Raw genomic sequence first — 27,834 nt, 5'->3', positions numbered from 1 at the left:
ATTAAGACATCACCTTATACTTCTTATTGTTGTATACATTACTAAGGTGCATTTATACTTCTGATAACTGATCTTATGACCGCATGAGTGCGTAAGCTCTAAAGCTCTGATGGTAGGAACAGGCAGCTGTAGTATCGTTGCTTGCGTGACTCCCACTCTGTGGTAAAAATACTCAAACCTGCCCACCAGACTCAGCTCTCTCTCACTCTTGCATCTCAGAGCGGTGTGTTTCTGCTTGGCCAGCCTGTGCAGGACCATCCTCCTACACACTACACTGAACAGGGTGGAAAACACAGAAGGAATAGATCTGTCAAGGTCAAAACAAACACCTAATGCACAGGGGATTTCAATTGCCTACTGAGTGTGTTATGAGATATTTTCCAACCTCCCATGCAGGGATTCTGATGAGATAGGATAATCACAAATCATAATTAATATCCAACAGATTTTTTAAATCTAATAATACTGTAGTTTTCATTTGATTTGTGCTAACCTATAATATCATTATGGTGTACGTAAACATTGACACTGCTTTGGTGCTGTACAAAGCCAGACAGATAAGTGGTGCAGTGGGTAAAATTGTCTCCTCACAGCTTCAGGTTTCCCACATTGATCCTGTGGGTTTCTTAGAGCTGTTTGTGCTGAGCCTCTGCATGGGTTTCCTCCAGGTTCTTTGGTTTTCTCCCACCTCCACAAAACATGCTGATAGGTGGACACGAAACACTAAATAGCCTGTAGATGTGTGCATAGTGCCCATCCAGGGTGAATTAACAGATCATAATTGGTGCTCCCAAAGTGAATTCACTGAATCCTCACATGGGTAGGAGCAGTTACTGAAGATGAATGAATCAATGATTGTATGCAAACATTTTTTCCAAAACAAACATTTGGTGACCTATAAAACTACATTACATAATGCCATTTGGACATTTTCCTCAACTGTAATATGTTTCTTGTTTCTTAACCCTAACAAAAGTGCTAGCATTTAAAAATCTTATTAGTACAAAAAGTAAAATAGAAATGTAATTTGTACCTTAATCTACTATAAACTACATATAAACTTCTCCTCATAATCTCTGTCTCATTACCTGAGACAAATGTCACTTGTGGCATTTAAACACAAGCCTCATTGCAGTCCCTTCATAATATTGTTTGCTGTTCGTGCCAAAGCATCAGTGAGGAAATAATTGCTTATTAATTCAGTAAATGTGGATAATTAGACTGTTGGTATCTGTAGCTACATGTACTGTAACCTACTAACCTTGCCATGTGAGGAACAATATAGCATTTTGTAACATTACAATTGATTTGCTTTATGTTTAATAGGTACAAATATAATACACATAAATATGTATACGTAAATATTTAGCCTGATAGATCTCAATTACTTTCTCATTTGTTTCTGAATTTCTTTGGATCTCATCATGTTGCCTAGCTTTTGAGGATATTTTGGTCTACTTCACTTTGTCAGGCAGGTCCTATTTAAGAGATTTCTTGATTGTGAACAGGTGTGGCAGTAATCAGGCCTGGGTGTGGCAAGAGAAATTAAACTCAGGTGTGATAAACCACAGTTTTAACAGGGGGGCAAACACTTTTCACACAGAGCCATGTAGTTTTGGATTTTGTTTTCCTTCAATAAAAAAAAACCCTAATTTAAAAACTGCATGTTGTGTTCACATGTGTTATATTTGACTAATATTTCATTTTTTTTATTTTATATACATATATATACATACATACATATATATATATATATATATATATATATATATATATATATATATATATATATATATATATATATATATATATATATATATATACATACATACATTATATATATATATATATATATATATATATATATATATATTATATATATATATATATATATATATATATATATATATATATATATATACAGTGAGGAAAATACGTATTTGAACACCCTGCTATTTTGCAAGTTCTCCCACTTAGAAATCATGGAGGGGTCTGAAATTGTCATCGTAGGTGCATGTCCACTGTGAGAGACATAATCAAAAAAAAATAATCCAGAAATCACAATGTATGATTTTTAAACTATTTATTTGTATGATACAGCTGCAAATAAGTATTTGAACACCTGAGAAAGTCAATGTTAATATTTGGTACAGTAGCTTTTGTTTGCCATTACAGAGGTCAAACGTTTCCTGTAGTTTTTCACCAGGTTTGCACACACTGCAGGAGGGATTTTGGCCCACTCCTCCACACAGATCTTCTCTAGATCAGTCAGGTTTCTGGCCTGTCGCTGAGAAACACGGAGCTTGAGCTCCCTCCAAAGATTCTCTATTGGGTTTAGGTCTGGAGACTGGCTAGGCCACGCCAGAACCTTGATATGCTTCTTACAGAGCCACTCCTTGGTTATCCTGGCTGTGTGCTTCGGGTAATTGTCATGTTGGAAGACCCAGCATCGACCCATCTTCAATGCTCTAACTGAGGGAAGGAGGTTGTTCCCCAAAATCTCGCAATACATGGCCCCGGTCATCCTCTCCTTAATACAGTGCAGTCGCCCTGTCCAATGTGCAGAAACCCACCCCCAAACATGATGCTACCACCCCCATGCTTCACAGTAGGGATGGTGTTCTTGGGATGGTACTCATCATTCTTCTTCCTCCAAACACGTTTAGTGGAATTATGACCCAAAAGTTCTATTTTGGTCTCATCTGACCACATGACTTTCTCCCATAACTCCTCTGGATCATCCAAATGGTCATTGGCAAACTTAAGACGTGCCTGGACATGTGCTGGTTTAAGCAGGGGAACCTTTCGTGCCATGCATGATTTCAAACCATGACGTCTTAGTGTATTACCAACAGTAACCTTGGAAACGGTGGTCCCAGCTCTTTTCAGGTCATTGACCAGCTCCTCCCGTGTAGTTCTGGGCTGATTTCTCACCTTCCTTAGGATCATTGAGACCCCACAAGGTGAGATCTTGCATGGAGCCCCAGTCCGAGGGAGATTGACAGTCATGTTTAGCTTGTTCCATTTTCTAATGATTGCTCCAACAGTGGACCTTTTTTCACCAAGCTGCTTGGCAATTTCCCCGTAGCCCTTTCCAGCCTTGCGGAGGTGTACAATTTTGTCTCTAGTGTCTTTGGACAGCTCTTTGGTCTTGGCCATGTTAGTAGTTGGATTCTTACTGATTGTATGGGGTGGACAGGTGTCTTTATGCAGCTAACGACCTCAAACAGGTGTATCTAATTTAGGATAATAAATGTAGTGGAGGTGGACATTTTAAAGGCAGACTAACAGGTCTTTGAGGGTCAGAATTCTAGCTGATAGACAGGTGTTCAAATACTTATTTGCAGCTGTATTATACAAATAAATAGTTTAAAAATCATACATTGTGATTTCTGGATTTTTTTTTTTTTAGATTATGTCTCTCACAGTGGACATGCACCTACGATGACAATTTCAGACCCCTCCATGATTTCTAAGTGGGAGAACTTGCAAAATATATATATACTGTTTTTAAGGCTGCTAATAATTCTGCAGTTCTGCAGTGGTTTGCATGTATAGGTGTTTGTAAGCTCGATATATTTGTATTGAAAGATGTTTTTTTGGCCAGACATGAAGAAATTAAGACTGTGTTACTGTGGTTTAATATTACATTAATATAATGATCCCCAGAGTCTGATTTCTAGGGTTGCTCAGAATTATTTAATGACGACGTGCAAACTTTGATGCTATTTAGGTCTTTTTGTGCAGACTTTATAGGACTTTTTTTCTCACTGGTGTTGAGGTTTTCTGTGTCACGCTTTTATATAAAACATCTACAAGAACATTGTGTTCCAATTGCTTTGTATTGTTTTGGGGGTTAATGTCATTACAGTTTCAAGTAACTTACACTGGTTTCCTAAACATGTTTGCAAGCTCAGTGTGTTCTTTCTGGCCAAGTGTGTGTGTGTGTGTGTGTGTGTGTGTGTGTGTGTGTGTGTGTATGTAAAAGAAAGAGTGTGAATTTGCATACCTGTAGCTTGGATACTTTATCACTTCCTGTGAAGTCGCACCTCATCTGCAACTGTTAATGGACCTCTCAGCATCTTCTGTCACCTGTGTGTGTGTGTGTGTGTGTGTGTGTGTGTGTGTGTGTGTGTGTGTGTGTGTGTGTGTGTGTGTGTGTGTGTGTGATTAAAGTGCATTATAGACCATCACTGTGTAAAACGTTTAAATCAATAACATACACCTAATGAACAGTGCAACAGAAAATAATCCATCCATCATTGCATTAGAGGTGATAAATGATTATATAGATATAGATTACAAAGATTATATAGTGTACTAGAGGTTAGAGAGACTAGACACAAATGTTTGTGCAATTATTATTGGAAATGATGTGTGGGTAAAATCACCAGTGATATGTCTTATAGAAGTTAGTTTATTTAGGCATTTTATTTTTATAACGGCAGATATTTTGAAACCAGTAACCAGTTTTCACATTAAAATCAACAACAAAAGGTTGTGGAAACCGGACTATAATTTTCATAGGTGCTCTCTGAATATCCCATTCCACATTTAGTTCTTCTTTTGTGCTACATTAGCCTCCACATTTTAAGGCTTTGAACTAGCTTTTGAAAAATGCAACTGGGTGATCAAATTCATCCAAAATGTGTGGAGTTAATACTCAAGTTTTTTTTCTCTCAACTATGGTGCATTATGTATTGATGGACCTTTTTTGTGCACAGGGGCATTGTCATGTTGTCTCGGGCCCCTTAGTTCTAGTGAAGGAAAATTGTAATATATTGTACACTCCGATCACATTATGCCACATGTTCAGTGGAAGTTAATGATAGCTTGCTCAGAAACATATAGTAAAAACTCGTCTCAGATAATCTGACAGGTTTTTTAAGTGTATTATATTTAAAAGAATATATTTGTAAGCATTGAAATTTTAATGCTACACAGTGCATTTGTGGACCTTTGTATCACTTAAGATATAATACATAACATTTACATTTCAGACCATTTTAAAACCATTTTGTATCTTAATTTCTTTAACTATATCAAAACCACAAACCACCCCAGGATTTGGAGATGTTTCATGGTTCACTTGCATGACTTTTCAGGTTTTGCATTCTATGCTGTTCATTACTCAAATGCAAAAATTAAGATTTATTACTATTAACAAATCTGTTTTGTTTCTACTGTCATTTAGAAGTAAATTTAGCATTAAATATATATTTAATACAAAGTCTGCTTTGTGACATGCAGACTGTAGCTCGTGTGTATTTGTGTAATGGCAGATATATGTATGTGTGTTTGTGTTTGTTTACGTTGCAACATTTGAGTAATCAGATCTCAGAGCAGAGTGTAATAGAGCCAAATAAAAAAAAGCCATAATCCACAAGCACACAATCTAAGATAAATATGGAGAACCAGATAAAATTCATGTAACACAGTCTTTTAGTTCTTCTTTTGTGCAAAAAAAAAAATGCTTTAAATGAATTCAAAAGACAAACTAGTTATACAACATGATGTATCTGAGATTGCACAAGAAACAAACAAATACTGTATGCGGAAACAAGAACCCCGGTGGGCCGAAAGCTACAGTAGCCATGTGTATAGTTGTTTCTGGAGGTGCGAGTGACATAGAGATTAATTTTTTTGAGAGTTTAGTCAGAGGCCCAAAATGTACAGACGCTTGCTCATTTTATTTCTAACACATAGCAGGCAATCATTACACGAGCTGTAGTGCTGTTATGGTTTGTCTACTGTTCCAAGCCAAGCATATATAGATTTAGATTCAGGAGTGCACTTACCCACACACACAATCTGCTTCCGTTAACATATGCATCACACAGTCCTTACCCAAAACACGGCACATATTATCACAGCTTAAAATAAAAACACTGGCCAATATTTGTCTTCAGTCAGTAAGCAGTATCCAATATAACAGGTCAAGAATACGGTAAATTATTTCTAACATACTGCCTCTTCCAATTCACTCACAAACCATTGGTTATATTTTACAAAAAATATATGCTGCTGGAAATGATGTGCAATGATATGTGGATTTGGACAGTGGCGTTTTGTGTATTTTATGTATGTTTAAATCTGCGATATAAGAATTTAGTGGTCCCAAGGAACTCACTAGGTTACGTTCTAGGATGTAAAGAGTTCCAAAAATCCTCGAATTTTGGACGTACCCCCGCAGCCCCTATGGTACCTTATTGAATTCATCTAGACATTATGTCACAATAATGTGTTTTAAAAAAAATTATGAAATTTCTTAGTGAAAACAGAGTTTAAAATGTTTTTCCTAATGTTCCTGAACATTTGTTCCCGCTGCGGATTTCCACGAATTTTAAGATAATCCACAACTTGCTGTTAGTTGGGTTCCAAATGAGAACCCGCTAATTTTCCAAGCCGCAAGTTCCGAACCGCGAATTATTCATTATATTTGAGCACCACAGGCAGTATGACACAAATATGTTGATTTTTATTGCACATTTTATATTTAATTGCAAAAAAAATAATATAGATAATAGTACTCCCATTTTATAAAGCTTGTTTGTTTTCATTTTGTCATTCTGCAATGTAAAGAGAATTAACATTTTTTTTAATTATCTATTTCTGATAAATGTGTTTACATTATGATCCCTAAAAATTCTAACATAAAGTACAGGCATGGATTTTATTTCACCAGCGTCACAGATCACTGGGGTAGAGCTTTGATTTTGCACATGGTGTATTTCTCACTTAATCAAATCCCTAATACAGTCATTTATCATTAAACTTCCTCCTAATTTACTCCCACTTGAAATGAGCTTGTAAGATCCATATGGTTCTCTGTGTGTGTGTGTGTGTGTGTGTGTGTGTGTGTGTGTGTGTGTGTGTGTGTGTGTGTGTGTGTGTATGTATGTGTGTGTGTGTGTGTGTGTGTGTGTGTGTGTATGTATGTGTGTGTGTGTGTGTGTGTGTGTGTAACTGTCAGCATTTATCTGTGCATGTTTGCTTTCAATATCTGCCAGTTTGAACTGGAGTGCTTTTATGCTTGGAAGGAAGGTTTAATGTCCACAGGTTATCTGTGATTCAAAGCTTTTCAAATAAAAACATTTCATAACATTTGATTTTCTCCTCACACACCAACAGCTGTCAATAAAATATCGCTTCAAATCTTTTTGGTGCGATGAAAAACAACAGAACAATACAACAGAAACAAACAATTCACTATTGATATGGACTAGCATAATTCAATCAGGATAAAGTAGTGTCTGTACTTGCCTGTCAATCATTCCTTCTTTCATACTTGGAAGAATGGGCATGAGGTGGGAATACACTGCGGACAGGGCACACATTCACACACTCATTCATACCTAAGGGCTATTTAGAGTAGCCAGTCGACCTTTTAACACATACTGACATTTCTTTGAGGAGAAAACCAGTGAAAAGAAATGTCACAAACCTGCAGAGGAACTCCAAACATTTAGTAACCAGAGATCCAGATTGAACCAGAGACTGGTTGGAGCTTTGAGCTAGGAACACTAGCTGCTGCCTGCCTGTCAGTCATGTTGTCACTCTGCCTTTTACACTAGCATTAAGGTGTTCTAGACTAGAAGGAGTGCAGGTGCGTGTGGGTGTTTTGAAGGTGAAAATTCTTAATGTCTAACATCTAAAACCACAATCAGATACTAAACTAAATACTGTATTAGTAAAGGCACATACTAGGTGCCTTTACTGACCTCATTAATGTCCTTACAGTCCAAATAGCTACCCTTTTATTATACTATGAATTCAAGAATTGACGAGATGTCCATTTTATTTAAATCACTGTATATTTAGATATCACAGAAATGGTGAGATTGAGGGAGATTTTCTGAATCATCCTCTCCCTTTGGTTATTTAGAACATATGTCATAAAAATAAAAGAGCAAGTTGAACATCAGCCACACACCTGGCTTTCACAGAAATAGAATCTCAGTGCAGGCTTGAGGATATGCATAGTGTGATATCAAGATTTCAAATGCCTGGAAATTACTTTTTACCGTCCTCCACCATCATACATTTCTTCTGATCAGAGCAGCAGTTTCTCCCTTCCTCCCTCTGTGTACATGCTGCTAACCCATGCCTGAGCAAATGTATCAGTGTTTGTGTGTGTGTGTGTGTGTGTGTGTGTGTGTGTGTGTGTGTGTGTGTGTGTGTGTGTGTGTGTGTATGTGTGTGTGTGGGTGTTCTTTTGGATTATCCCTGAAGAAGACGGGAGGGGAGAGGAAGAAAAATGGAGAGTGCAAAGAAGCCTGGCCAGGATTTTTTTTGTGCATATACAGTATGATACACAAGTGACTGAAAATAGTTCAAGAGGCATGTTACAGATGACTCATTTAGTGCGCAGTGAATTCTCCTCACACCTCCATACTTCATCAGGTTGGTAGCCATGTTTTGACACTAGTGTATGCTTCATGGAAATTCTACTCTGCCCAGGGCTCTGGTCAATAAAAAGGGGTCAATGACATCACTTTTGCAATTCATCATCATACTCACACACTCGAGCATACAGAGTCAGCATGTCTGAGCTCTAAAATTTTACTGTTTTTCTGATTCAGGACATTGCCGGGTGCAACTCACAACAATCTTTCTAGACAGAAAATTATTTTGCCATATGTGTTTCCATTTTCATTTATTCACATTTAAAATATTTAATGGTATGGGAAAATATGTTCTTGAAATTGCCAGATTACACTAGTCCTGATTCAGAGTGATTGTGTGGGTCAACAGTGGGTCATTATGCATTATTCAGTGTGTATTAACCTCAAACTGTACATAGTTAAAACCTAAATAACAAATATCATGCACTACATCTAGTGAAATCAACAGTGGCATACATCCTGGAAGTAAATGTCGTTTATATTTGACTTATTTTTGGATGTGTTTGACTCGATCTTCTCTCTATCATTATTGCTTTCTTTGGGTCTCTGACATTTTTATGTGCTGTTCGGATACTCATTAAACAAATTATGCACCCTAGATTGTTCACTGTTTTATTACTTATAACGCATATATAAACTACTTCCACAACCTCCAAAATAAAGAAAAAATCCCCCGCCCAAAAAGGTTGATGCTGTTTAAAATGTAAGCGAAAACAGAATGCAATGTTTTGCAACTCCCATATTTTATTTACAAGAGCACATAGAAAACTTTTCTAATGTTTCAAATGGGAAATTGTACCATTTTAAATAAAATATTTTAATCTGAAGGCCGCAATAATCTAAAAAAAAGTTGGGACATTGCCATATTTACCACTGTATAGCATCCCCATTTTCTTTTAACAACAGTCTATAAACATCTTGGAACTGAGATGACTGGTTGCTGGAGTTTTAGGGGGTCTCATTTGTGTCTGATACCTAGACTCTACTACTACATACAGTAGCCAATCTCTTGTAATAGATGCAGTGTACGGTTTAACAATGAAATAAAATATGCTTTGGCCACGAGAAGACACCAGTTTTTGGATCATGTTGACATATGGATTCTCCTTTGCTTGATAGAGCTTTAACCTGTATTGGGTGGACTGTTTTCACAGACAGTGATTTTTGAATTTGTTTCTGAGCCGATGCAATGATTTCCATTACAGAAACCTGTCTAAAACTATCTGACTATCCTTATTTTTAAGAGACTCTGCTTCTCCAAGATACCCAGTCATATTACTGACCTGTTGCCAATTAAAACAATTAGTTGATCTGCCTGGTGGCTCTATCAGCATTCTTCTACTGATATACCCCATGTTCTTCTTTTGCACATGTCAAACCATCTCAATCAGGATTTTCTCACCTTGCATCCACAACATCCTACCTGCCAGGTCCCTCTAATAAACATATTTCTAATCCTGTCCATCCTCATCACTCCCAATGACAATCGCAGCATCTTCAACTCTGCCACCTCCTTCTGTCTTTATGACAATGCCACTGTCTCTGAACCATACAACATAGCAGTCATAAACTGTCTTGTTAACTTGTCTTGTGCCACAATTCCCAATATCATCCGCGAACATCATAGTCCACGGAGACTTCTTTCTGACCTCGTCATTCAACCCGTTAAACACTGCTAACAGGAAAGGGCTCAGAGGCGATCCTTGTTGCAGTCCCACTTCTACCTTGAACCATTGAGTCATTCCTACTGCAAACCTCACTGCTATCACACTGTCCTTATACATGTCCTGCACCACCCTCACATACTTCTCTGCCTCACCTGACATCCTCATAAAATACCACAACTCCTCTCTTGCCTCCTCTTCTCTATACCTACAAGTCTTACCAGGACACAAGCACACTATTCGTTTTGCAGTTATCAAGTGATAGCATAATCCAGATGTATATTTGGTGTCATGGTTTTTTTTTTTTTTTGTAATGTTGTGCTCTCTAATTATATTACTTTATTTACTTACCAATAATGAGCAGATGAATCAAACAAAGAATTCCTCCAAATTTTCAAAGTACTTTGGAACTTTAAACTTAATCAGCCATACTAAAAACTAGCATGGCTGATTAAGTTTAAAGTATCTAGTTTATCTAGTTACTTTATCTAGTTCTGCCTTTACTGAATATTTAATCAAGACCCAACCACCGATTGTGTAACCTCAGCACTTTCTTACAACATCCACCCAGGTTAAAGGCCTACAGATTTGCCCATCTCTGGGGAAGGTTATGTGTAACATAGGTGAGACGGTTGCATGGGCAGCATTCTAGCCACTGTTGCTAATGAACTGAAACCAAAATGTATACAGTCATGTCAGAGTGAGCAATTTAACAACACAGATAAATCTCTTTGTGTATTGCTGTGCCAGGCTGAGGAAGAGGAGTGAGTGATGGAGTCTCTGTTCAGAGGGGAACTGGGATTGCTGGGAGGAAGTGAGGGAATGAAGGAGGATGGCTGCTGGGCGGGCTCACCCTTACCTGAGGATATGTACTCTGCCTCCCACTTTGCACTTATCAGCGCTTACCAGGACATCAAGACCCGACTGGCCGGCCTGGAGAGGGAGAACACTGACATCAAAAGGAAGCTGAAGCTTTATGAGATAAAGGTAATGTAGTTTCAGAGGAAAGCCAGCCTCAAGATATGGAACTTCAAATTGAAAGATTATCAGGTGTCAGTTTCACTTGCCGACTCACCCGGTGGAGCAGCTGTGATCAGTGAGCACTTTGATTAGCGAAATAAATGAACAGGGTTATTGTTACTGAGGGGTTCAGCTCTGTGGGAGATATTAATAATCACAAAACCAAGCTTCAGAAGAGCACTGCTTAGATCCAGACGTGCTCTTTAAAAGAGTTTTATTTATAACCCAGCTGGACTTTGAGCTTGGTAGTTTATCAAACAACTCTTCTTTTCTGATGGGTGAGGGCATGAGGGTGGACACATGCATTGATTAATATGGGGTAAACATATATATATATATTAAAGAAAATTGTAACATGAAATGTAGAGAAAGGGTACAATGACAAACATAAACAGACAAACAAGAAACACTGAATGTGGTGCATGATGAGTCTTTGCTTCAATGGTGAGAATCAATATTTCTCTAATAACATGACAAAAACATACAAAATTTAATAAAATACAACCTACTCACCAGAGATGTAAGAGACTCATAATGTGCACCTCTCCCCAGAGGCTGTAAGCCAGTGGTACCGCTCATTTTCACTGGTCTGGAAGTTGATTTTTATGAATGTCCGTGATCAAATCAATTTCTTCCGTAGGCATAAAAAAGTCTAACTTTATAGGCCCTGGGCAGATAAGATTGACATGGGAGCACATAAAGTCTAAAATCTGATTGGACAAAAAATCTAACATCCACATATGTGCAGTAAAGAGAAACGCTACAAAATAAAGAGAATAAACTATTAGGAAAAAAATCATACAATTTCATGGATCAAATATTAGAATTTAGGTTGTAAATGTAGGTCAGTGCTTCTGATAGTGTTTAGGCCAGAAGACTTTGCTGGCCCTGACCGCCCGCCACTGCTGGAAATACATGAGCACAGTATGTTTGTGCACCAGTTCTGATCATCCTAAACCAACATGCCCCCAATAAAATTGAGCCTCTTCCTTGCTGTCTGTAATTGCATCATTAATCTTCTTGGTGCTTTAGTAGCACAATGCTAAGCAATATTGCTGCGCTCAGCACTGCTGGATGACCATGATCCACGCTAACCTCTTCCCTGGAGCATTCAGTCTGCTCTTCCTGTCAGATCCTATACTCTGTCCAGACTGCCCAGTTCTATATACAATGTGCTAACAACTCCCAGTTGCACATTCAAGACTATATAGACAAGAGCAGTTTATATGCAAAAGTATATGAGCTAAAAGACACTGTTGTTTTTGTTATGCAGGTCAAAATGAGAAAGTGTGCTCCATTTATAGCTCTTTGAGTCACTCCTTTTTTAGCAGGTGTATGTAGGTGTGACAGCAGGGCTAGGTGCTGAACAGCAGCTGTTTTTCAGGGACATGGCGCTCTGTCCAGACCTCACAGTGTTCAGTTTTCCGTGGAGAAACACACAGAATTTAATTCACACTTCTTTCTTTAAAGCTCCAAATGCATTTTGTGTCATGGTGAAATGAACAAGGTGCTCTGACAAGGTGACAAATGAGTGTGTTGTGTTTGAGTTAGAGTGTGATGTAAACTCTTAGTCATCTCTTTCGCTAGGGTTTGTCTTTCAGTGCTGACGCACAAAGCTAATATGTGTAAAAATTAATAAATAAATATATTGCAGAAAAAAGTGGTTGGTCTGTAAGTGTAGCACAACCAAGAAGCTTTTAGAACATGATTGAAACCCTGCGATTAAAATGCACAATTCTTGGAATGAAGAGTTTCTGAAATACACAGATATATTGTACTACAGATGACATTTAGATATTTGCAGTATTTAGCTGTGTCACTAACTAGCCAGCAAAATATCACCTGCCATTTAAAAATATGAGCTGAATATTTGGGTGAAATCATTATCTAGCATGGGTAATGCATTTTCCACTATAATTGGTATCTGAATTACACAGATAATAAAAATGTACTAGTAAAAAAGGTGATGTGTGACAGGCCAATTCACACACACACACACACACACACACACACACACACACACACACACACACACACACACAAAAGCACGCACATGCACACACACAACTCTGCTTCTAGTGCTTCTAGGTCTTTATCTTTTACGTGTCTACTGATCTTTTTTCTTCTCTCTCTATCTCTATCTTAAACACAAAGCTTTTTTTATATAAAATATTGCTATATAAGAAATATCTGTAGCTTTTTGGGGGGATTTCTACCATCTTAAATGTAATTAAAAATGCATCATTATCTTTTCGTTACACTTTTAAATGACATTGTTGTTGCTTAGCTAGAATTGTTGACTTTTTTCAACAAAGTTCAGTGCGATAATGTAAAACTAATCAGAGCTTTGTGTTTCTAATTTCTAGATTCTAATTACAATTTAAATGACTTTCAACATCCATTCAATATCAAGCTGTATGAAAGTAGTGTATTTAAGATTTTTCGTGATCCTTTCTATTCGATGCTGTCACATTTTTAGTAAATGGCTAAATACGACATTATAAATTACAGATAAAGGGCCGTAGGCAGTTGTGCATTGATATATTTTATCATTTCAATTGCAACAATTATTCCCAGGACTGGCAAGTTGCAGAGTAGATAACATTTACAACCTGAAATGGAAAGCATCTGATTATAAGACCTTGCCCATGATTTTAAACAATACACTCTCACTTTAAATGTGTTTTGTGTGCAGTTTCCTATGATCAATGACTTTGGCGAGGACAGGAACTCCTACTGCTCGTTTGAGCCCAACGATACGGCCCTGCTCCAGTCTGAGAATGGCAATCTGCAGCAGAGAATCAACATTCTTACCCATGAGGTGAGAGGAGAAGTTTATGATGTAGCACAACACGGTTTTGTTTGTCCGTTTGTCCACCTTCTTGCAGAGGCAGTAACTGTGGAATCATCTTTGTGATTTAATTAGATTTCAATGCTTTCAGTCTGCTTTCGTGCAAGTGGAAACTCAGCAATAGAAAGATTTGATCGCTCATTTGCTGCAACTCTGTCTACTTCTGACTGCTTTCCAATTAATAAAAGCTGCTGTCGGTTTCCATAAGCAACCAATAGCTTCTGGCATTTTTCTGGCGTACATGTTTATATGACTGGATTCCTTATCTCTCACCTCCCTGCCTTTCTTATTATGCAACAGTGACCTTCGTCTTTTATTCCAGTCTCAACCATCGCATTTTTCTCTTTTCCTGCATGTTTATTTCTCTTGCTCATACCCAGAGATTTGCAAGCTAGACTTGGCAAGCTAGTCTTGGGTCCTGTTGTAAAACCCTTTAAAATAAATTGCCTTTATCTGGTTTAATGGAGCCTGATACAAACCACCATTATCTGTAGGAACAGGAGATTAGTTTTGAGAGGTTTGAAATAGGATGAACACTAAAGCTGGTAGCAAGACGCTGGCTTTCAGAGAGGTTTGGAATTCATTTAAGTTACTGCATGTTCAGTTGGAATATATTCATGTTTGCTCCTGTTACACAAAGGAGGCCTGGCTTTGTGTGTGTTGTGCAGCTTCAAAAGAGTAAAGAGCGGGAGGAGCAGCTGGAAGATGTCATTCAGGCCTATGAGAAGATCCATATGGAGAAGACTAATCTCCAACGAGACCTGGACAAGATGGTGAGACTGAGCACTGGTGCTCAATAAAACATTCATACAAAACTCATGCTTTCTAACTTTGGCAACAGACACCACTGGCAGGAATTATAAGTAGACTTGGCATCTGCTCTAATACTTAATTTAACCAGGTGTCTGCTTGATTAATCTGCACAGTGCATACCTCCTAATTGGGCACAGACCCGAGAGGTGCCAAAAAATTTTGGTCTCAGACTTCCAGTGTACCAAGAATCTGAAGATACTTAACTGTGTGTGTATGATAATGCTGTCAAAATTAATCATTCATCGCAAATGGCTTCATGTTTGGCTTTGGACAAAAGACCAGCTTTGTAAATTACATAATGCAAGCGTCAGAGCATCTGTGCCTCTCGCCACACTCACACTCAGTTAGCCCTCAGCTGTTGCATTTTCTCCAGCTCCTCTTTTGTTATACTTTAAAGTATATTATACATTTAAAAAACAATGGTTCAGGGCTGTTTCTGTTAATAGTCTGTCTTCATTTCTTCCTGATTATTTTTATTATATGTCTCTGTATTTTATATACACTCTCTGTCTCAAAGACATCTCTGGTGGAGAAGCACATGGAGCGCATCCACAGTCTGGAGGCCGCACTGAGGCAGAGAGATAGCTCTCTACATAAATTCAACACACAACTGCATAGCAAAGACATGCAGTACCTGCAGCTCCATGCCAGTCCTGACACACACAGTGAGTCAATGTGTGTGTGTGTGTGTGTGTGTGTGTGTGTGTGTGTGTGTGTGTGTGTGTGTGTGTGTGTGTGAGTGTGAGTGTGAATGTGTGAGTGTGTTTAAGCACCTTTGTATGCACATACTTATTTTGTTGACACAAGTGAAAATCAAAAATCCATTTAATGCTTCTAACTGCAAACTAGACTCTCTGTTGAAAGACGTTTTCTCATGCTGTTTTTGAGACATGCTGTTAGTAATTAATTTTAGCCAATTCTCATATATATAATTAATAATGAATAATTAAATACCATGAAAACATTGAGACCTTTTTAAAGTGTTTTATTTTATACCATATTTTCCTTTACAGTAGTGATAATATAACAAAATATGAATAAATAATCAGTATTAAACATATTAAATATACAGGTGCACATAGGAGGTGCACAATTGTTTTAGTTATATTTAATTTAATTATTGTTTTGTCGGTTGTTGGTTGGTTGCATTTATTATCTTTTTAAACAGGCAGTCTGTAGTCGTTTCCTGTTCTGGGTCACATGGGTCACAAAAATAATAACCCTGCAAGTAGGATTCAAAATAGTTCTGCACACCATGTGATAAGAGGTTGAGGAACTGTCAGAGCAGGAATTCACAAACCACACTGACAGTACTGGCAGTTTCTACCTTAGGGTAAATATACAGAGAGTTCTATAGTTCATATGTAAGTAAAAAAAAAAGAAAAAAAATTACAGACAGATTACAGACAGATGTGTGTGTGTGTGTGTGTGTGTGTGTGTGTGTATGTATGTATATATATATATATATATATATATATATATATATATATATATATATATATATATATATATAGTGACACTGTAAATAGTGACACTGGATTACACACCTTGGAGCTCCTACAAAAAATAAATATAGCTACTTCCAAACTCATCTTTAAGATTAAATAACATTTTACCAGAATGTTCTTTGGTTGCTGTTGGAGCAGCTCTTCCCACTCACACTACTCACATATTATGTTAACAACAAGCTTCCAGAGATAGAAGAAGTACACAAATCAGCACTGGTCATAAACCTGGCCTTGTCGCTTGGCCTGTAGGAGGGAGAATTCTCTCAGAAGCTGAATCATGCAGCGTAATACAGAAATGCAAGATGTATTTTAGCATACATTTCATCCAATTTTTACAACATGAAAAAAAGCTGTTGTTTTGCTAGAAATGAGAAATGAGTTCTTGGCTGCAAGCATATAAACTGATGTCCAGCGTGAAGAGAAATACTGCGGTAATGTAGGCGTGTACGTAGGCGTGTGGTAGTTCATGATCGCTTATTGCTGAACCATCACAATAGGTGCTTGCTCAAGGACTATTTCTTCCCGAGCAGCTGAATCACAGCGCCCACGCTGGGGGAGAAGTGCGGGATGCGCCTGAGTCTCCCATCCTCCATCATCATCAGCACGTCGTCATGCCTGGCACGACGAAACAAGGAGGCCCTGCTGGCCCACTGCCCTCTACATGGATCCAGCACTGTGGGAGCTACTTTGTGTTCACGGGAGATGATTGCACTTATTAAAGTGACTGCAGGTTTTGGGATATTATTTGATTTTTTAAACAGGTATCAGCATGTACAGTGGATTTCCAGTTATTTGTTAACTTGCATAAACATGCTGATGAAGTAGGCTGTGAGCTGGAGAAGGATTAAAGCCTGTTTGGACATCAAACATGAGATTACAGGCTGTCAGCGGCTGATTTAAGGATCACCATCGTATTTGTTCTCTGTAGTGTGGATTTTTGTTCAATATACTCTCTATAAAGTTGTTCTGAAATTGAATCAGAATTGTGCCTACTGATAATATCTTGGACATGTTTTATTTCTACTAGGTAAAAAAGTTTAATAATCATAAAAAATCCAAATATCTACAAAACATCCCGTACATTTGTATCCACTATAAACAGTTATCCATGTGCACGTCTCTTTTTGCTTCTTTATATTTACATCAATATTTTAAAAAAAATGCAATGAAATTCCTCTTCAGACATTTATAAATAGCTTGTTAAAAATAGTATGTTTTGTGTTTTTCCACACGAGGGCTAGACTGCCCAGCATTAACCCTCCAGAGCTCCCGCAGTCTGGATACTCTCTCCGACCTGAAGCTGCAGCGTCTGGAGGCTGAGTTAGAAGGGGCGCGGCATGAGGCCCAAGGAGCATGTCAGAGGGAAGAGGAGCTAAAGTCTGAATGCGAGAGACTTCAAGAAGAGCTAAGGGAACTTCAGAACAACCAGAGACAACAGGTCAGTAAACAGTAAATAAAGAATTCTTCTCCATCTTGTAACAGAATCACAGCTTCAGTCTTTTGCTTTTAAACAGTTTTTACCACAGGCTTCCTACAAATGAAAGACTTTGCTTAAACTTCTGTCAACCTTTCACTAGAGTGGTGTAAAATATTCATATCCTTTCTCATGTTTTGCATAAATGCTTAAAACAAACATTACTTCTGCTTTTCTTATTTTATTAGCTTTCAGAGTTTCCTTTTCACTTCTATTTATAGTTGAAAGTTCCTCTTTAAAATACTTAATGCCACAGGGCTGACAATTTCTTGACTCTCATTGGATGCGACTTGTCGATTATTTTTCACTGCACAGCTTTCACAGTAGACACATTTAATTTAATTAAAAACTAATAATAAACTAATATAAATAATAATAAATAAATATAAAATGTGCTTTTAAAAGGTCGTATTTATCATAGAAATAATAATTATTATTGTAAAGCTCTCTCTAAATTGAACATTTATGGAAGGAGTCTCCAGTTTCAGCATTTTGTAACAGTCAGCAAGTTTTTCCACCAAGGAAGACTATTTAGGACAGTAGAGTTTGCATGTCTGGGCTTCACAAGATGTATTTTACTCTTTATGATTTTAATAGGGAAGGGGAAAAAAGCTGGTGTGGGAGCATGTTTGTTATAATTGCTACAACCGAAGTTGTAAGCGGAAGACTTTTTTTCACAGATGTGGGGAAAAAAATGTATGTATTGAAAAACACTTCTGGACCTGTTCTTATTGGAAAATAATTAATTTCAGGGTAGTACAAGTGACTCCACTTTGCTTCATACACCACCCCACTGGTTATTTTACTATAACTCATGCCCTATTATGCTTTCTTTCTTTGAGAGAGATATGAAAGATGAATTTTAGACAATGAGCAAAGATTAAGTAGAATTTATACAGCATTTACTGTATTCTGTCTTTTTCATCAAAACAAGGTCATTGTCCCTGCAGTAAGCATTTATGTCAATATTTTGCACATGTGGCAGTGACAAGTGTTTCTTGGGTTTGTATATGCTGCAGGATGTGAACTCCACTTGTGCCCAGTGTGACATGGAATGGATTAAGAAGGTGGGAGATGAACAGTAAGTAATTATGCACAAACATATTCTTATTTCAGATCGTTTGCTGTTCACGGCATTCACAGTCGTGCACAGCCTTCACAATTAGTCAGAATCTCTGCGACACCCACTGAATGTTACTTTAAGCAGTAGAGGGCACTATGGCCTCTGACAAGGATCCACCAAGCCCCAGTTAAAGTTTTATTGCAGTGTCTCAGATCAGTGTATTCATATACTTCCTCAAGTTTTACATACATGCACACTAAAAAGAAAAATATGTCATCAGTCCCTCCAACAGAGTTGTTTTCTGGGCTCCTCCACTCTCTGTTCTTTTCTACATACTGTAACATTTGGCATATGCTGGCTGATGGAGAAAATATGAGAAAATTGAAAGTACGCACTTGACAGAGATGTGTAGTTAGAAACCCACTCCTTTTCCACCTCACTCACCTCAAAATTTTAAGTCGGCTTCCCCTTTCTCTTCGTCTTCTCTGTCTGAATCGCAGAGCCAGTTCTTGTAAGTGCTAGCATTTAATGTAAATGGCCAAAGCTTGATGCCATCTGTATTTTTTTAAATTTTCCTTGAAAATTTTTTGTGGTCTGTGGTTGGTGATAAGCTAGAGTTGTTTAAAAGATTTGTTACTGAAGTGAACATTTTCCTGTAAAGCGACTGAACTTTTATTCAACAACAAAGCATATTAAAATACAAAAATCACTGCCGGGAATCCTAATCTATTTGTTGTTGCAGCACTGTTTTAGCACTATTTTATCAGAGGAAAAATGTGTAAACTGTACTAAATTGTCAACACAGTAAGACTAAAGTTATTGGAGTTATTTTTTTTACTGTATTGACGGTATATATATTTGGTCTAGATGATTTCTAAATATATGTCTACTGCATGTCTTTTATTTATTACAATAATGTATCCTGTAATAATAATTTTTACAATAATAATAATAAAAAAAAGATGAAAAGTGATAATGACATTTATAAAATGTTTTAAAGTTCAATTGAAACGAAGAGTATTATTAAGAAGTTTTTTAAACAACATATTTTGCATACTTCCTCATGATGCATTCCCATTTTGTTTTTCTGAAAGGAAGTTGTTTGCACTTGAGTGAAAGAGATACTTGTGTGTTTGTAATAATACAAATACGTATAATTTCCTTTAAAGATACATAAATGGCATCAGAGCACGTCATTATGTTTCCCAATCTATTACCATGTTAAATACATCAGAGGCTCTCCTCATACAAATTGTCAATACACACAATCACTAAAAACATGACTATAAAAAAAAAAAAAAAAAAACGTTACTGAACAATTCGAAAGACAATGAGTTCTTCTTTTAATATTTTATTCACACACAACTTGAATATTGTTTTCTATCATCCAAATGTTCTTGTCCTGTTTGTATTTGTTCTTTTTCCAGTATGAGATAACAACAACTAGGCTGTCACAAGTGCTTGGTTTTGGTGTGTGAAGCGATCGTGGTGTGGGCTGTGCTAACTGAGATTGTTGGAACAATTTGATATTCATGTTTTATTCAATAATGCAAGATATGCAGTCTGCTATGCAACATCTGTCAGTATCAAGTAAACAAAATTTCTAACTTCTTGATTCAGAGCAAAGGTCATATACAGCTCATGCGGCCCTCATGAATCACCTTCCCACACACATACATTCTTAGACTCATCCATATCGTTTCAAAGGTTCCAGAACGCATAAACATGCATGCCCACACAAAGCAGGACACGCACACACATGTGCACATGTGGGTATACACATGCTTAAGCGTGAAGAGTCATTTTGTTATAAAAATGTATATTTATTATACAATATAGATTTATATGGTATATATTATCTGTACACAATGCACTTGTTTGATGCATTAAGTTGGCACGCAATCGTATTGTGACCATACTCACTTCCTCTGCAGTGCACAATTTTACATGTATATCGGAAGGAGATTTTACACTTTCAAAGACTTCCAGGTGCTCTAAGCTAGAGGTGAAGCAAAAGTGAGACTTTTAAAAGGATGTCAGTAAATGCTTGCGTGTGTGTGTTTGTGTGTGTGTGGAAGTGTGAAAAGTCACACTTTGTCTAAAACATTAAGCAATGAGCCCCACAGATGCTTTGAGTGTCTCACTCTAGACAGTATGATGACAGAATGAGTTTCTGGTCAGACACCTGTAGCGACAAGACAGACTCAGAGCCTCTGACCGTTGCCGTTTTGCATGAGTGTGTAGACTGGCATGTGAGTTGCCCAGATGGCCAGGGAAGGAGTGCTAGGACGTGATGAGCACTACGGTAAGAGTAAAGCTTTAATGCTTACAGCTTACAAAACAAGAAAAGAGATTATATGTTTTTTATTTGCAGGACTTGTACCAGGAACCAGAATTAATTTATAAAATATTTACTAATTAGAATGTGACGTGTTTTTAAGGCAATAAACTCTATATCTGGGATGGTTTCTGTAACCTCTGCCGTTTGACTCTGTTCTGTCCTGCACTTCCTCATGATGTTTAGCTTTGGTCTAGAATGCTTGAGACACTTTTACATAAGTAGTGGGGGACTCTTAAATAAAAAAAATGCATGTTTGCCTGTACCTGAACTCCCTAACTTTCTCCATCACGTATTCTTTTAGGTCATGTATTTTATTGTTTTTTTTTGGTGGGGAGTGTTGCATTTTTTTTTTTTTACTATTCTGAGGAGTGAAAACACTCATAAATATGTAAGGTGCTTAGTTAGCATTTACTCATTGAGTTAAATGCTTTGTAGGAGAATGTTGGCAGCTGGTTATAGTGGCATAATGAAGAGTTTCTCAACTACTCTAATTAACCTACTGTGAAAATAGTTGGAAATGGGGTGGGTTGGGGGTTTGGGCGGGGATTGGAAGAGCATGCTGTTCTGCTTGCTTGCACTTGCTTACATGCCAAGTCAGTCTAAATTCTCCCCATTGCCTCTTATCTGACACCATCAGATGAGCTATGAGTAGAGAACTGCCTTTTTATTGCAAAGCCCTGGTGGTTTGTGCAAAATTGGTTTGGAAGTGATCAGATAAATGCGATCTGATGACAGATGGAATTTAAATCTGCCGCAGTTTTTCTAAACTCCCCCCCCTTATTTTAAATTTTCTTTAATGACAAGTCATTTTATGCCTAATCTGCAGTGCATCTTTGGGTTAGACTAGAAATTAGATAGTGATTAATTTTAATATACAGTGTACTAAGCGGTTAACTGGTAACAAATAACTGAGTGTTATTTGTTCTGTCACCACCAAAAAGTAGCATGGCTTAATAATAAAGGTTAATCAAATGAATTTGGATTGAGATGTTGCAAAAGAAATATGATTAAGGTATCAGTGGGGAGACTAACAATAGCACAGCATACCAGAGTGCAAATGGAAATAAGGATTGTAACCTGAATTATGTTCAGCAATTTGCACTGCTGCTGCATTGACAATGACAGAGATGTTAAGCAAATTGACAATAGCTGTGCAGCTGCTTGGTTGCCATGGTAAAAGAATCAGTCGAATCAGTCTTGTTTGTCTGTGTGGCTGTGTGTGCGTGCTAGCACCAGAGCTATTGTGATTCCTACTGGATTTCTGCAATTACTAATAAACATACAGTACTAGCTATGTATAAAACATGATCGCTTGCAGTCACAAAGATGCATAGCTCAACCATATACACCCCCATTTCTCTCTTTCAGAGTGAATCTGGCTCTGGCCTACACTGAGCTGACAGAGGAGCTTAGCAAACTGCAGGCACTGAGCAGCAAACAGACAGAGATCCTGAGGAAAGCCTCACAGGAAGACACTAGCCCAGGTACCAAATGCTCATCAAAACTCATTAGCGTTCTAGCGTTAAAGTGCACTGTGGCCCGGGTAAAACCGTGAAAGAATAGATGATGCTCATTGCCATGCCATGTCTTTCTACCATCAGTGTGCTCAGTGAGCACTCTTAGAAGAGAATTGTGTAAATATATCAGATATATCATAGTAAAAAAAACCTACCTAATAATTTCTGTAAAGCTGCTTTGTAACAATGTCTGTTCTACTATGCAAATAAAATGGAATTGACTTGAATAATACTAACGCACTCATGAACATGAAATATAATAAGATCGTTCTATTAGATCTGCTTTAAGATGATATATTTCTATAAACTGTTTACTGATAAAAAAAAAATGCCTGCTGCTGAAAGCATAAACAACTAACACTTTATCTGTTTAAACTTCTGCACTAAACCACACAACTAAAAATGCTGTTTCCCCTTTGATAAAAAAATAGACCAAAAGCAGAAGCAGAGATAGAGAAAAACTTCTACTGATTTAAAGCTTGTGATGGGGCTCTCTCAATAGCTGATTGCAATCTCCCCCTAGCAGGAAGCCTCACGTAGGTTATTGGTAGTCTCTGGTTCAATTGTCACTTTTCAGTCAGATCAAAACGAATTTGAAGAATTCAATTATGAATTTTCCATATAAGTGAAACTAGCTGCTGTTCCACCTGTAGTAGTCAAATGTGTAAAGGTTATTAAGAAATGGGTAAAGCTAAAGCTCACCCACATATTATTTGGAAAAAAGATGAAGTCTAAAAAAAGAAACACAGGAGCAAGAGGAAGTCATTAAAGACACCAGTGTATCTTTAGAGTGCTTTATGTGTCTTATGAGTCATTGTAATTATACTTTACACATTTGAGAATGTGCAGGGTTTTATTAAGTCCCAGTCCTGACATTTAAAACATTGACTGGTTTTGGTAGTAATACATTGATATTAAGGGCCTTTAGTTTGCAAGTTTATCTAAATTACTGTGGGATCATGTAAGTGAATTCAAAGATTTTATGTTTTAAATAAATACAAATATTAATAATAGGTATTTATGGGTGTTTTTGCCTGGAAGGTTTACAGTAATTCTGAGACAACAGTCCTAGAGGACACAACCAAAAAATGTTAGAAAAGGGGCATATGGCTAGGATAAGATGTGTTGTACTTTTTAACTTTTTTCTGTTGTATGTCTTATCTTTAGTTCAACGCTATTCTCCTATACCTCACCAGAGGCACTCGCCTGTTCCACAACGACACTCCCCCATCCAGCAACGCCATTCCCCTATTCAACAGCGTCATTCCCCTATTCCACAGCACCATTCTCCTATTCAGCAGCGTCGCTCTCCAGTGTTGCAGCGCCTCTCGCCGGATATGCACCGCCGCTCCCCTCTAGCTGAACTTAATGATGGCCCAGCTTCATACACCTGCAGACCACCTACTCAGCACCTAAGAGCCAGTTTCCAGGGCCGCCGCAGTTATTCAGAGGTTGCAGACCCTTCGGCCTATCAGCGTCCACCAAGATTCACCCTTGACCCTGTCTCAACTTTACCGAAGCCCCGTCCTTACATTGAGAGCTACCACAAACAGCAGCAGCAACAACAGCAGCAACAGCATGGCCATATCCTAGCCCAAAGGCGAGGTTCCCAGCCTGGGATTCAGACCATAGCAGGGGATGGAAGTATGGCTGAGTCACCGAGACACACCAGAGATCTCTCTTTCCAGCATGTAGAATTGTCACATCTGCATTATGAGCCTCAGCCTTCTCCAAAAACAATACATACCTCTCCTCAGCCACCACACTCTTCAGAGGATGAGGAAGAGTGGACCTGCCCTCATCCTATCAGTCCCCCGCGGACACTGGGGACTACTGGCCCCGCTTCAAGCATGAGAGGCCCTGCTTCCTGTTCAGCCTTCCCCATCCCAGCTCGGCCCAACACCTTAAGCTGCCACTCACCTGGATTCCTGCATGCAGAACATGCCCAGTCCTGGCCTTCCATTAATGTAAGTGAGCAACCAGTCACTGTCTGACACCCTGTAATATTCAGGTTTGGTCTTTTGAAACAGGTAGAACCATGCACCACTAACCCTTAACCTACATTTATACTGCTAAACCTCAGATGATCTGTACAAAGGCCAAAAATCAATGGTTCCTGTTCTGTTACTGTACATGCTTGATAGTATATTTACAGATTTACAGTCACAGCACCTCTTAGTCACAGTTAACCAGTTTCCTCCTCTTAAATATTTTAAAATAATAATTAATTAAAATCCTTTATATCTGAAAGAGGCATATTATTTTACATTTAAATATATCATTAATCTTTAATAATGATAACAGTTCCTTATTTTAAGTTCTCATACCTTTTGCACCCGATTGAGACTCCACAAAACATGTTCAACCCTCTCCATCTGGACTCCCCCTAATTATACTGCAGACTGCGGCGAAAATCCATTTGGTTGTGAAAACTGCTACTGTTGTAAACATGTTAAACCGCTACCACTTGAATCTTCATAACAAATGTCTAGATGACTCCAAACATCTCCTTTTCACATGAAAAAATTTGCATGAAAGAAATGCCACATGACCAGTTGTTTGGTGCTTTTTTGGGGGTCGGGGCAAACTACAGGATCATTCACAGACATTGTACACACATAATACACAGTGTCATTGGTGCCAAAGTGTGACTGTCTTGCAAAAAAAAAGGGAAGAGCTGCTTTTCATGTAAACGTTTTACTATTTTGTGTGGTGAAAGAACAGAAAATGTACAGAAAATATTGTCTGGGTGGCAGCCTGCAGGATATAGGAAGTGAACAGAAACACAACAATTTTAATATACAGGAATCATGTTGCAATCGTTTTTTATTTTTGCTCTTTGTAAAAACTGTATCTGTAAATCTGTATATGCTTGACAATTTTTCATTCACATCTTATATAAGTAATATTATTGTTCTTTAAGGTGTAAATATTCTCTCCATATTTTTGCCCCCACTCTCTCTCTCCAACAGATAATACACTGGGTTCAATAATCTCAAGGGTTGTTACACTATGCGCATTATCACAGAGAAAAACAAGCATGCTTGGAAATATTGAAATCTACACAATCATTTGCAAAAAAAAAAAAACAATTAATAGACCTTACACATTATATATGACTGCACTAGTAGTAGCTGAGTTGGGAGGTGTAGTCCCCAGACTCCGCCAGGACTGGGACTGTGGCTGAAACCGTGTACTTTGCTCTAGGCTTAAGATGCCCTTCTGTGCTAGTTTATCTTTTCTTTGGCTCAGTGCTCCAGTTTTCCTTGCAGCTACTCATTTTCAGCTGATATTGTAAGCTTAATACTGACAACTCACAATTTAAATGATTTAATAAAACTTTTCGTATAATAGATTTTTCAGAAAAATTTCATTTGTAACAAAACTCTTACTAGAATATCTTTGTCTATAGAACTGATACATGACGTTGTCATATTTTCAGAATAGGTTTTCATGCATTTTAAACTTTCATGAATAAACACCCTTTTATGAATAAATTAAAGTCTTACAGCAATTTAAAAACATACAAATTATCATCTTCATACAATATATTATACTTGTGTGTGCAATGCATTTATTATATAATGAATATTTGTGCTCTGTCTACAGCTATGGATAGAGACAGAAGAGGAGAGTGATGTGAGGAGCTGCCCTCTGTGTCAACTCATCTTTCCTGTTGGTTACCCTGATGATGCTCTGATCAAGCACATTGACTCACATCTGGAGAACAGCAAGATCTGACACTACAAATACCACACCGTTAACTCCACTTTAATACTTGTCATCCATTCTTAGGTGGATGAATTAAAGGGAGAGTGGGTGAGCTAAGACGAGATCCTCATAACGGAGGATTAGCAGAGATTTATAGTATGTAGTGTTTAATGTTTTAATTAGAAATGGCACTAAGAGATAAAGGTTTTACACCTTCCTAACATAATATTTGCTTAATTAAATTATTTTAACTATTGTCTTTTTTTTTTTTATATCAAACTAAATCCTGGTACAGGTCGACTCTCCAGACAATAAAACAGTCATATACTCATAATCCGCATTAACTAGAGTGTTTGGCTCCAGGTGGATTTACGGTATAAAATACACGAGGCATTATTTCAATACTGAAGATTTTTGTTGTGCAGGCTCTATTCTGTTATTTAAAAAACAGTATAACTTACATAACTGTTCATTGCTTATTTCAGGCCTGCCCACAGTGGCACTTCCAAAAGTCACATAGTTATTTAAACTTTATAATGAATGATTAAAGACTGTAAAATAAGAGAAGATGGTGTCCTGCAGGGCAGGACATCATGGCCATTCCAGAAGCATTAATATAGTGTGCTGGTCCATGACTTCATTTGTAAGTGAATCTAAATTTTAGCACTTTATACAAAACCCTTAATATGTAATTTATCTTTACAAATATTACTAACACTAAGGCAAAAACTTACACTATAGATTTTGTCTATTTTTAATATTAACAAATGTTAATTATAGTACATCTTAGATTGTTAGAATGTCCCTTTAACAAAACTATACATATAGATGTATGTAATTCATAATGTAATACACATAAATACACCAACTTTAGAACTGCATCTATTGCGTGTCTTCCTGTATACAAAGTTCTTGTATGAAAAAAACTAAAGAACATTACCAGGACATTAATTCCATAATTCTAACAACTCCAAGCCAACTACAACACTAGATGCTGATACCCACTTAATGACCAATGAATATCACTCATACTGGATCATATGAATCATACTTGTTAGAAAGAATGGCCTGAGGGTTTTCGGTTTCTAGACAAAACTAAATATGATGATGTTGCATTTTTTTCCAGTAAAATAAGCAGACGATTGTATGAATGCATAAAAATTTTTTTTAAAAAAGATTCTTTTTATGACCAAATTGCAAAGCTGTTGTATCGAAATGCTTTATGTACTATAAATGTACTTGATCTGTATTTAAAACTATTTAAGTGTATGAAATTGTAAAATCTCTTATGTATATAGATAGGCATTTTTTTCGAGCTGGGAGGAGAGAAATTAGTTTGCTGAAGAGTAAAAGTAAAGTTTGCTAACTAAGAATTACATGCCTCGAATAAATTCTACTCTGGAGGCAATGGCACAAGTACAGTAAGCTATGTTAATTAGCTACATTTCTGGCTACTGTCTCTAGAGT

The 27,834-nt window shown here is 37.4% G+C and overlaps 1 protein-coding gene across 2 annotated transcripts in view; it reads left to right on the top strand.

The window, feature by feature from the left end:
* Positions 1-27,528, top strand: part of tbkbp1 (TBK1 binding protein 1) — a 40,394-nt gene extending 12,866 nt beyond the window's left edge. For both annotated transcript variants that reach the window (XM_083556064.1, XM_083556065.1), the window contains exons 2-10: positions 10,820-11,056; positions 13,785-13,910; positions 14,609-14,713; positions 15,271-15,418; positions 17,497-17,699; positions 18,755-18,816; positions 22,508-22,623; positions 23,824-24,623; positions 26,266-27,528. In XM_083556064.1, the coding sequence (XP_083412190.1) occupies positions 10,841-11,056; positions 13,785-13,910; positions 14,609-14,713; positions 15,271-15,418; positions 17,497-17,699; positions 18,755-18,816; positions 22,508-22,623; positions 23,824-24,623; positions 26,266-26,397 (1,908 nt within the window). In that variant the 5' untranslated portion in view covers positions 10,820-10,840 and the 3' untranslated portion in view covers positions 26,398-27,528. The remainder of the gene's footprint in view (positions 1-10,819; positions 11,057-13,784; positions 13,911-14,608; positions 14,714-15,270; positions 15,419-17,496; positions 17,700-18,754; positions 18,817-22,507; positions 22,624-23,823; positions 24,624-26,265) is intronic.
* The last annotated feature ends 306 nt before the right edge of the window (positions 27,529-27,834 follow it).

This window comes from Silurus aristotelis (genome assembly GCF_946808225.1).
Source record: "Silurus aristotelis genome assembly, chromosome: 12".
NCBI lineage: Eukaryota > Metazoa > Chordata > Actinopteri > Siluriformes > Siluridae > Silurus > Silurus aristotelis.
This window is presented reverse-complemented; position numbering and strand designations above follow the sequence as displayed.